The sequence below is a fragment of the Cebus imitator genome, unplaced genomic scaffold, assembly GCF_001604975.1.
Source record: "Cebus imitator isolate Cc_AM_T3 unplaced genomic scaffold, Cebus_imitator-1.0 Scaffold65, whole genome shotgun sequence".
In the NCBI taxonomy this organism is placed as follows: domain Eukaryota; kingdom Metazoa; phylum Chordata; class Mammalia; order Primates; family Cebidae; genus Cebus; species Cebus imitator.
The window spans coordinates 7,276,893-7,289,037 of record NW_016107380.1 but is presented as its reverse complement, the minus strand read 5'-3'; the positions used below and the strand labels follow the sequence as shown (position 1 = coordinate 7,289,037).

The window sequence follows — 12,145 nt, the reverse complement described above, 5'->3', positions numbered from 1 at the left end:
AAAAAAAAAAAAAAAAAAAAAAATACATTTGACTTATAATCACCTCATTAAAAAAAAAAATCAGTAATCTCTTTCTAAAGCCTACGGCATATAAGTAACTCTCTAATGCAATTTTAAGATCACTGTACATTATACATATGGTATCACTATGGAGCCCAAGAACATGCCCAATTATTTGTTAATTAAAAAACAAGAATTTCAACAAAATTTTAACTGTATTTTGAAGTCAGATCTAAGAGAAATAACATTTAAATCCTGTTTCTGAGAACTGCCTATAATACAAGTTGTCAAATGTATAAATTTAAAGTCCTCCCTTAAGAGGAAATATAAATATATACTACTTTAGCAGACAGTATGTAACAAATGAAATTTAGTTTTATAAACTCAAAGGAAATTCTTCTAAAAGTATGTGTATGTATACACATATGCATAAGTATGTATACACACATGCATAAATATATATTACATAAGGTGATTTAAAATATCAAGCAACCCATTAGAGTATAAACAAATGTGAAAAGTATCTGGCAGAAATACTAGACAGAGTTTTACATAAGCGGAAGGAGTAGATGACAGAGCCCTAAGCTTCCATGAGTCTGTGAGTACTGGATCTTTTTTCTCTCCATCAACTCCTGAGTATCTTCACCCCTGGAGAGTCAATTCAGACATTTTATATATGAATTGGTTTGAGTTCATTGATGGAAATACCTGTTCCTCCAGCAAGAGTTCCCTTGGCTATATCGCCATTTCTCTGATCAATGGTTTTCTACCAAGAAGAAAAGAGAACGACTTTAAAAAATTAGAGTTACAAGTGAAAATGAAAAAGATAAAAGCAGACAAGAAGAGTTAGAAAACAGCCATGTTGGATACCTTATCTGTAGCTTCTGTTCTCCTGGTTCTTTTCATAATCTCCTCAAGTCGCTATAAGAAAGGAAGAATTGAGCAAGAAGATCAGACACAGAAAAATAGCCAGCCTGGCACATTTAACTGATGAAATAGATTATTAAAAATGGTCTGCTATTTTGGAAAGATAAAATGCTTTTTTTTTTTTTTTTTTTTTTGAGACAGAGTCTTGCCCTGTCGCCCAGGCTGGAGTGCAGTGGCAAGTTCTCAGTTCTCTGCAGCCTCTGTCTCCTGAAGCGATTCCCCTGCCTCAGCCTCCCGAGTGGCTGGGATTACAGTAGCCAGCCACCACGCCCAGATAATTTTTGTATTTTTAGTAGAGACAGGGTTTCGCCATGTTGGTCAAGCTGGTCTTGAACTCCTGACCTCAGGTGATCTGCCTGCCTTGGCCTTCCAAAGTGCTGGGATTACAGGCATGAGCCACCGCATCTGGCCTTGCTACTGTGTCTTAATTGGAGTTATCCAAGAAAGTTGGAAGTGCCTTAAGCTCGGTGAAGTGGAGGTAACTGTTTTTTGGTGAGGGCTAAAACACTGAGAGAGATTTCTTTGCAGGAGATTGTCATCACTGAGGGGGCTACTAGTTTATGTGGAGAGGGAAGAACACGCGTTTTCCGACGGCAAGGGCTAGTGTCCGGGTCTTTCGAGGGTTGCAAGTTCGCATCCCGGGCCTCTGTGCTGAGACGCAGCTACCTTTTTTCTCTCCAGGCGCTCCTGCTCCTCTCTCTGGAAATGCTTCTCTCGTTCCTGCCGGACCCTCTCTGCTTCTTCACGAACACGAGCTTCTTCTTTCTGAAAACAGAAAGTTGGTGTCTGCCTCTGACAAACAGGCGGGCTGCCCGGGTCTCCCAGGGGGCTCCTGGAGGTGGGGGTGAGGTGGCAGATGGAGGAAGTATGGACAGCGGGAGCACCGCCACTCTCCTCTGCTGGGCTGGGGCACCTCCCTGCGGGGCGGGGCCGGGCCGGGCCGCACCTGCCTCTGGGCGCGCTCCGCCTCCTCCCGCTCCGCCTCCTCCCGCTCGCGCTGCGCCCGCTCCTCCGCCTGCCGCCGCAGCTGCTCCTCCTTCTCCCGGGCCTGCTCTGCCTCCAGCCGGCGAGTCTCCTCACGGCGAGTCCGCTCTTCAGCCACCCGTTGAGCCAATTCTTCTCTCTTTTGCCTGGAAAAAGACAAAAACAAGCAATGAGGAAAGGATTCCCTGTTTAATAAATGGTGTTGGGAAAACTGGCTAGCCATATACTGGGAGCTGAAACTGGACCCCTTCCTTACACCTTATACAAAAATTAACTCCAGATGGATTAAAGATTTAAACATAAGAATTAACATCATAAAAACCGTAGCAGAAAACGTAGGCAACACCATTCAGGACATAGGAACAGGCAAGGGCTTCATGACTAACACACCAAGAGCAACAGCATCAAAAGCCAAAATAGACAAATGGGATCTAATTAAAACTCCAGAGCTTCTACACAGCAAAAGAAACAATCATTAGAGTGAACAGGCAACCAACAGAATGGGAAAAAATTTTTGCAATCTACCCATCTGACAAAGGACTAATATCCAGAATCTACAAAGAACTAAAGCAGATTTACAAGAAAAAAACAAACCCATTCAAAAGTAGGTGAAGGATATGAACAGACACTTTACAAAAGAAGACATATATAAGGCCAACAAACATAGGAAAAAATGCTCATCATCACTGGTCATCAGAGAAATGCAAATCAAAACCACATTGAGATACCATCTCACGCCAGTGAGAATGGCAATCATTAAAAAATCTGGAGACAACAGATGCTGGAGAGGATGTGGAGAAAAAGGAACACTTTTACACTGTTGGTGGGAGTGTAAATTAGTTCAACCATTGTGGAAGACAGTGTGGCGATTCCTCAAGGATCTAGAAATAGAAATTCCATTTGACCCAGCAATCCCATTACTGGGTATATATCCAAAGGATTATAAGTCATTCTACTATAAGGACACGTGCACACAAATGCTCATTGCAGCACTGTTTACAATAGCAAAGACCTGGAACCAACCCAAATGTCCATCAATGATAGACGGGACAAAGAAAAGGTGGGACATATATACCATGGAATGCTATGCAGCCATAAAAAACGACAAGTTTCTGTCCTTTGTAGGGACATGGATGAATCTAGAAACCATCATTCTCAGCAAACTGACACAAGAACAGAAAACGAAACACTGCATGTTCTCACTCACAGGCGGGTGATGAACAATGAAAACACTTGAGCACAGGGAAGGGAACAACACTCACTGGGCTATGTGAGGAGATGGAGGGGAGAGGTAGGGAGGGACAGCAGGGCGTTGGGTGGATGGGGAGGGATGACACCCGGAGAAATGCCTGATGTAGGCAACGGGGCAGGGGGAAAGATGTGGCATGTATGTACCTATGCAACAACGCTGCAGGATGTGCACATGTACCCCAGAGCCCAAAGTACAATTAAAAAAAAAAAAAAAAAAAAAAAAAGACAAAACCAAAACCAAAGACACCTGAGGGGAAATCCTTGGAGAGGGGCCTGCCTCGGTGGTTCTGTAGGGACAGTTCCTTCAGGCGTCCAGTGCAAAAGTCCCTGCCGGATGCATTCAGCACTGCTAAGGGACAAAACGCAAGGCCACCCTTAGTCTTCCCCCCCACTTGCCAGCTGCATTGCCATCCATGGTGAGCAGAAGGAACAGGTAACCATGAATATCTTGGGGAGAGCTGGTTTTTTGCAAGGAATTTAACTATTTTTAGAGGCTCAGACTTGTTTAATTCAAATAATGTGACTTCTTAGTAATGAATTTGAAGCACCCCCACCAAAGGAAATCTTTGTAAATAAATAAGGGTCATAGTGTTCTGTCACAGGACATGTGGGACGGTCATGTTGCCCCGTGACCTGCAGCTGGTCTGCAAGGATGAAACCTTCCTTATTAGAGCCAAGGGCAGGGTATGGCCAAGATGGCAGCCCAGTGCGGGGCATGAGATCCTTCCCCAGGGTACAGTTGTGTTTTTGAAAAACAATTATATATATTGACATTAGTCACCCAGAAGGTGATCAATTAAGCAAACTGTCTATAGCATACTGCCAGGTAGGTAATCATGGGGTGTGTCAAGATCCCACGTGGCTACCCTCCGAGAGGAATTTTATCTGGAAAAGAGAAAACATGAACCCGCGTATTATGCAGCCTTAATGTGATAATTACTAAGATAAAGAGGAAACCTGGAGATTGGAGATGTGTTAAGTAAAAAAGCAGACTGTACAATTGTACCTCTGCTGTGGTTATAATTATGTAAATGTGTATGTATGTATCTGTACACACACACTCCCATACTGTTGAAAGACTAGAAAGGACCACCCAAATGTACACAATTACTGAAAAGTGATATGATTATGGATTTTTTTTCTTTAAACTTTTCTCCATCAATGTTGTTGTACTATAATTAAAATAAGAAAACGTGGCTAGGCATGGTAGCGCATGTCTGTAATCCCAACATGTTGGGGGGTTTGGGTGAGAGGATCCCTTGAGCCCAAGAGTTTGAGACTAGCCTGGGCAATATAGTGAGACCCTATTTCTATTAAAAGGAAAAAAAAGAAGAAAATGCAATTTAAAAAGCAAATTGCTTGGTAGTCAAAGGAAATAATCCTGAAAGAACTAATCCATTCACCTTCATCAGTATAATCACCTCCTCCCTCTCGGAAGGGAGATGATTTAATCCAAGGTATCACTGACAGCACTGACACCATGGTGCTGAGCAATGTCTCCCCTTTACCTTTCAAGCTCTTCCTGCTCCCTCCTCTCCCTTTCTTCCTTTTCTCTCTGCTCTCGGGCCAGCCGCCTCTTCTCAGCTAGCAGCCTTGTGGCCTCTTCTGGGTCGGTGGTTCCTGCAGAAGGCTTAGGAGAAGCACTGACAGTCACAGTGGATGCCGGTGGTGGGACCATGGCTGGGGTGGGGACTGAGGCTGGAGCTGGGGCCGAGGCTGGAGCTGGGGCCGAGGCTGGAGCTGGGGCCGAGGCTGGAGCTGGGGCCGTGGCTGGAGCTGGGGCCGTGGCTGGAGCAGCTGCACAAATAGGTACAAGGAGAAAAGCAATTGGAAACAAAATCCAACGAACAAAACCAAAACTGGCATTCCCCACATCCCAGGCCTAGAATTCACCCTTATAAAAGAAAAGGGGATGTTTATTACTGTGTGTTCTCACGGTTTCACTGTGTTCTATCTGTAACCAAGCAACAGACAAAAAAATCAGTATGTGTAAGTGAGACAGCCAAAAAGATGACACTCTGTCACCAAGTCTTATTTTTATACCAGTGAAATCAGTTAACAACATACATTGAATGTATATAGAGCTTCATGTTAGAGTCTGTAGGAAATTATACACTGAGCAAAAAGAAGATGAGATCATCCATTTGTCTTTCATTGCATTTGAAAATTCCTACTCTTTGGTAACCAATCATTACTACAGCAGCATCCTCAGCATCCATGCCACGAGTCCAGATTCAGACAGGGAAGATGACACCCTATGAAGGGGACTCTTTTGTTTCCCGAGAGTTGCCTCTAGGTCTGAGATGAGAGGAGCTTAGGCCTCTTTGGGAGCTGGTGCTCATTCTGTTTATTCATCCCAGGCTGCCAAGATGCAAGATGGGAGCAGACGTGCTCTGGCCTTACCTGGATTTAGGAAGATGACCTAGAGTGCTGGTGCAGCAGAAGCCCCACACAGACTCACAATTCTGCACCATAGCCAGTGCCAGCTCGGGCGCCTGGCTGCTCCAGCCCCTCCTTTTGAGGGTCACATTTCTGCTTCTGCTCCCACAGATTTTTCTTGGCCATCTTGATGCTCTATAGCCCTTAATTCCCTTTTCCGTGGAGGGAAACACCGGACTCCTCCTTTCTCTAACATTTTCACCTGTTTCGAATCATGTCTTCTTTTTTTGCCTCCATTTTCTGTCTCCAAATTAAGTCTTAAGTAGAAAACTTTTGAATAAAGACAGTTGTCAACTAGAAATATTGAATTCCAAGATCTAGGTGGTTTTAAATTTCTAAAAGCATCTGAGTTAGCCTGGGAGAGGTGAGAACAAGTGGGTCTTCTGAAAAAAAAAATATGACTTCTATCAAGCACACAGGCTATGCCAGGTGTCCTTAAACTGCAATATGCTATGCCCAGGAATAGCACTGCCAGATTTAACTGGCCACCCTGTGTTCTATCTGGCAACCGTGTTCAGGCATCAACTGACAAGCTTAGTATCCTTCAGAGTCCTCACATCTACCACTGCATATTCTGACTCAGTAAGTCTGAGGTAAAGCCAAGGGTCTGTATTTCAAAACATTATGGATGTGGTGGTTTAAACGTATTTCCAGTTTTCCTCAGCTGCTGACAAGGTGCCCTCAGTCCCTCTGAGGAATCTAGGGCCACGCTGGAGTGGGACCCTCACTTCATCGGGCAACTAGCACCTTGTCTGGCAGTTCCAGCCAGCCCCACACTTGCTCGCACCACAGCCTCTGTTTCTGAGCTCACCTGCATTCTGCATGAGGCTCAGCCCTCATTCTGCATGAGGGTCAGGTGACCGTCAAGGAGGATAAGATCAATGCCTTCATTAAAGTAGCTGGTAAATGTGCATAAAAATAAATAAATAAATAAATAAATAAATAAATAAATAAAAAGGTAGCTGGTGTAACTGTTGAAACTTTTTGGACTGGCTTATTGGCAAAGGCGGCCAATGATGACATGGGGAGCCTCATCTGCAATGTAGGAGTTTGTGGAGCTGTACCAGCAGGAGGTCCTGCCCCCTCTACCAATGCTGTTCCAGCTGAGGGGAAGAAATAGAAGCAAAGTAAAGAGAGTCTGAGGAGTCCCAGGAGGATATGGGCTTTGGTCTTTTTGACCAAACCTCTTTTCTAACAAGTTCAATACAGAGCTGAAGTCGTAAAACGCATTCTTTGAAAACTCCCCCTTCAAAAGGTAGAGACTATGTCTTCTCCTGGAGTGTGAGTTCACTTTTCTACTTAACAGAATGTGACAGAAACATTGGTGTGTGACTTCTGAGACTGGGTCATAAAAGACACTGTAGATTCCTCCTCATTCTCTCTTCTAGGTCAGTCACTCTGGCGGAAGCCAGCAGAGCAAGCAGACAGATGAGGACATTCAGCTATATACAGAGCAGTCCGTGTGTAGAGAAACTGAGGCCGCCTGCCTCCCACCTTGTGTGTAAGCCACCGTCCAGCTCTGGGTGAATCGTGAGATGACTGCAGCTCTAGCCGACAGCTTGACTGCAATCCCAGGAGCTTGACTGCAATCTCAGGAGCTTGACTGCAGTCTCCCAGCTGAGCTGCTCCCAAGTTCCTGACCCAAGAATCCGTGTGATATGATAAACGTTTGTTGTTGTTTTAACCTGCGAATTCATTGTGAAGCAATAGACAACAAATACAAAAGGTGATTTTGATGCAGGTGCTCAATGAGAAGCTACGCCTGAATTCATGTGTTTGTGGCTCCAACAACAGGCTTTTGGAGGTATGATTCGATATTTACATTTCTATTTCTGCTTCCGCAGATTTTTTTTTCATGGCTGTCATAATGCGCTACGGCCCTCCTTTCCTTTCTTTCCTTTTCCATGGAAGCAAACACTGGGCTCCTCCCTTCTCTAACATTTCACCTGTCTTGAATATCTCTTCTTTCTTGCCCCGCCCTCTATCTTCAAATTAAGTCTTAAGTAGAAAACTTTTGAATGAAGACAGTTTTCAAGTAGAAATATTGAATTTCTAGCTCCAGGTGATTTTATATTTCTAAGTAGCATCTGGTTAGCCTGGCAGAGGTGAAAACCAGTAGGTCCTTCTGGATAAAATTCTGACTTCTACCAAACTCACAGGCCAAGCCAGGGGGTCCTTAAAGTCCAGTATGCATTGGAATAGCATTGCCACGTAATTATTTTACTTAACTTTTTACTAAGTAAAATACTATTTTTAAGCAGCCCTAAGTTAAAAAAGTATATTTAAGGAAAGGTTTTAAACTTAACCTTAGAGTAATATTTCCAAGTTTCCAACAAGAGAAGAAAAGGAAAACAAAAAAAGCTTAATCAAAGCAGTGTGGGAGAAAAAGAGAACACCCGAACCACAGGTGAGTTCGCTCTTACCAGGGCCAGCTTCTGGTTTGGCAGGTGTCCCCTCTTCAACTGTGGTGGCTTCCACCTTCACTAAAGGTGCTCTGCCCTTTAGTGAGGGCTCATTGGCAACTTTCTGGGGTTCCTTCTCAGGGTCCTTTTTCTCAGGGTCTTTTTTCTCAGGCTCCACTCTGCCTTCCCTCTTGACAGGGCGGATGTTGCCAGGGGATGGGGGCCGGACCTGAGCAGGAGCAGCTTTGACTGTGCCGGGTGGCAAAGAGGATGTGGGTCTGGGTGTCCCAGGCAAGTGAGGAAGAGACTTGGACGGAAGCCTGGGTCACAAACCAACAAGGCAGACAGAAGGGGACACATGAGAACAGGTTTGCCAGAACTTAGAACGACTAGAAGGAAAAAAATGCAGATATTGGCCAGGTGTGGTGGCTCATGCCTGTAATACCAGAACTTTGGGAGGCTGAGGCGGATGGATCACGAGGTCAAGAGATCGAGACCATCCTGGACAACATGGTGAAACCCCATCTCTACTAAAAATACAAAAAAATTAGCTGGGCATGGTGGCGCATGCCTGTAGCTCCAGCTACTTGGGAGGCTAAGGCAATGTGCCACTGCACTCCAGCCTGGTCAACAGAGCGAGACTCTGTCTCAAAAAAAAAAAAAAAAAAAAAAAGAATGCAGATATTCAGCTATATGTATTTGTTTTTTATGTGGTAGATGCAGAAATAGAGTTCCCTAAAGCTAGGGAACCATTCCAATATCTCTTTTTTCTTTCCTTTCAGGAAGAATGTTATTCCCAAAGTCAAAGCCAAACAGCATGAGAACAATGGTTCACTTTCAGAGGAGAGAGGCTACTAATTCACTAACATGGAACAACCCAGCCAGCCACTTACATTTCACTTACCAAAGTCGGGAGGAAGCTGGCGGTCTTGCTTTGGGATTCGATGGAGATAGAGCCCTTCGGGTGCCAGATGTAAGGAGGAAGGGTGTATTTTCTCTCTCTCTTTCTTTTTTATGGCCCTAAGTTCAGAGAAACTCAATTGTTAGATTTTTCCATGAGTGAGGCAACCACATTCACAGTATTCAACAGTGGAGCTAGAAACCATTGAATGACTTTTAAGAAATTTTCTCAGCTATGTCATATACTCATTCCACCACAACAAAAGGCCCTTGGTAGCTTAAAACTGAACAGTATAACTGAATTAACACAATGTGACACTAATAAGGTCATTCTGGATGTGTGATTTGGAGTCATATTTGTCAAAAAAGCATTCGTATATACATACTTTTAGAAAGCACCTATACTTTGTGTTTAAAAATTAATTACCTGAAACAAAACCTCTCAATCTGGTTTATCCCACACAAATGTCTAATGTTATTTTCATTTTTAAAAAACTTTTAATTAAAACACATCTTTTCTTTTTAATTCTTTAGCATCCCCCCTAAACATACTATAGCTCAGTCTTCTAAAAAATTATATGACTGCTATATTAGACATAAACTCATTTTTTCATTTATATTGATTTTGTATAATAGAATCAAATCCTTCCTCACCTAGCGTCCTCTTGCAGCAATGGATAACTGATACGACAGGTGATTTTGAAGGAAAGTCAGGTTTAAAGTGAGGAATTTCAGCTATCTGTTTTTTTGCTCTCCCTTACCAGGAATAAAGCTGAAATCTGAAGATGGGCTAAAACATCACCCCTCGCTGACTGCCAACTAGGAATTCAGCCAGAGAGATGACACTTTCTTAAGTCAAAATGGGCAAAGGGAAGCCCTGAGAAGTGTTCTAATACCCTAAAGTCAATCAAGACCAAAATGAACAAACAAAAAATGTACAGAGCAAAACAGACCCATTCCAAGTATCTGAAACCTAACGATGCCCTGGGGCGGGAGGGGCTGTGTGCTGAAGGCACCCATATGAACAGTTGTCAGGAGGGCAGACTGCAAGCGTGCATGGGAAGGGGCAGAAAACTATCTTGTCCTAGGTCACATAAACCAGTAGTATACCTTTTCCTCTCTCCTTTTCTGCCTGGCTCAAGCATCTACTTCTCTCTTCCTTCCTTTCCCTTTTATTCCCTTCAGTGTCCCTTTTAATTGCTTCTATTTTCCTTAAGTAGCATCCTAGCTGAGGGACTGGGCTATCAGAGGAGCAAAAACATCTAAGGGTCAAATAATCCTCAGTGCCTCCCTGGAATTTCTAAACAGAAAAAATGAAGAAAGAGGCAGAGAAGAGCTTCACAAGGTATGTAGCAGCTCTCCATCATTTCCAGCTGCTCAACCACCATATCTCCCATCTTAGGTCCCCCAAAGTAGGAGGTGGGGCCTCACAGAGCTGCTGTGGGCTTTGGGTATCAAAAGCTGCAGCCACCATATGGGGTGCTCCTGGCTGGTGTAGAGGGTAGGCCCAGGGCTCTTACCAGGGGAGACTGAGGTTAAGTATCTCAAGTAGCCCTTCTTTTTTTTTTCTTTTTCTCAAAACATTTTGATTTGGCTGACATCAGATCAGTGAGTAACCTAAATGGGAAAGAAACTCAAGAGGGACAATTTTTGATGGGGGGGTGGGCCTGGGGATTATTATTATCTGTGCCTTGATAATACAGGGATCAGGGAATGAACCTATATAAAGGTATATACTCTTAGGATTACAGTGCCTTTGAACCAATTCTGTCTCTTTTAAAAGTGATCTCCTTTAATCATCTAGGGGTAGGTGGGCAGAGGAGGAATGGTTAGGAAAAACACTCAGTACTTAACACCCTCCCCCTCCCAAGCAGGGAGAGTTTTGTTTCTTTTCTTTTTCTGTTCTATACTTTTCTAACCCTTTTCGTCCTGTCGTTGCTCTTATATCCAACCACCCATTTGGGTACCACACATGTAAAGGAACTCCTGATTCTCATCCTGATCTGAGTTAACAGCCCACCGTCTACACAGTCATCTTTCCTATTAACACTTTCCATAATGCTGAGGGGGAACACATGCTCAGCAAGTCAAAGGTCTGGGCAACATATCACCAGGAAAAAGACTTTAATTTTATAATTAAGGCAAGTTTAGAATACAGTATAAATATCCTCCCAAGAGAGACGATTCACAGATATTTTAAGGCAGTGTTGTCTAATAGAACTTTCTGTGATGGTGAAGATGTTCTAAATCTAGCCACTAACCACATTTGCCTATTTGAATTTAAATCTAAATTAATTCAAATTAAGTAAAATAGAAAAGAAAATTTGAAAAACATCTCCATTTCCTATAGCATCCAAAGGAATAAAGTACTTAGGAATGAAGTTAACAAAGGAGGCTAAAGACCTGCATAGTGAAAACTAGAAGATAGTGCTGAAAGAAATTAAAGACAACACAAACGGAAGGAAATCCTGTGTGCAGGGATTAGAAGATTTAATACTGTTAGGATGCCATGCATTCCCTATTGAAATCCCAATATAATTTTTACTTTTTGCAGAAATATAAAAATGCAACCCAGAATTGACAAAAAATTTCAAAGGACCCTGAAGAACCAAAATAATCTTGAAAAAGAACAAAGTTGGAGGTATTACATTTCCTGATTTCACAACATATTACAGGTTGAGTATCCCTTATCCAAAATGATTGGGATGGCAGCGTGTCAGATTTCAGATTTTGGAATACTTGCATTAACACTTACGGCTTTAGCAGCCCTAATCCATAAAACTGGAAATCTGAAAATGCTCTAATGAACATTTCCTTTAAGTGTCATGTTGGCACTCAAAAGTTCCACATTTTGGAGCATTTTGTATTTTGTATTTTTGAATTAGAGACACTCAGTTGGTACAAAGCTACCGTGATTAGTACTGTGTGGTAATGTATCAAGACAGATACATAGGGCCGGGCATTACGGCTCACATCTGTAATCCCAACACATGGGGAGGCCGAGGCGGTGGATCACTTGAGGTTAGGAGTTCAAGACCAGCCTGGCCAACATGGTGAAACCCTCTCTCTACTAAAAATACAAAAATTAGTTGGGCATGGTAGCACATGCCTGTAGTCTCAGCTACTCAGAAGGCTGAGGCATGACAATCGCTTGAGTCTGGGAGGCAGAGGTTATAATGAGCCAAGATTGCACTCCTGCACTCCAGCCTGTGGGTGACAGAGAGAGATTCTGTCTCCAAAAA

At 43.2% G+C, this 12,145-nt stretch overlaps 1 protein-coding gene and 1 pseudogene across 13 annotated transcripts in view; one reads left to right on the top strand and one right to left on the bottom strand.

Annotated features, from left to right (window-relative positions):
- Positions 1–12,145, bottom strand: part of MAP7 (microtubule associated protein 7) — a 203,201-nt gene that overhangs the window by 16,305 nt on the left and 174,751 nt on the right. For 11 of the 13 annotated variants that reach the window (XM_037739220.1, XM_037739222.1, XM_017530455.2 and 8 more), the window contains 7 exons: positions 8,908–9,023; positions 8,025–8,323; positions 4,671–4,959; positions 1,874–2,057; positions 1,594–1,692; positions 871–921; positions 709–766 (listed from right to left, as the gene is read on the bottom strand). In XM_037739220.1, the coding sequence (XP_037595148.1) occupies positions 709–766; positions 871–921; positions 1,594–1,692; positions 1,874–2,057; positions 4,671–4,959; positions 8,025–8,323; positions 8,908–9,023 (1,096 nt within the window). The remainder of the gene's footprint in view (positions 1–708; positions 767–870; positions 922–1,593; positions 1,693–1,873; positions 2,058–4,670; positions 4,960–8,024; positions 8,324–8,907; positions 9,024–12,145) is intronic. The other 2 variants (XM_037739224.1, XM_037739225.1) reach the window with 2 other exon arrangements.
- On the top strand, positions 5,380–6,816 carry LOC119471594 (annotated as a pseudogene).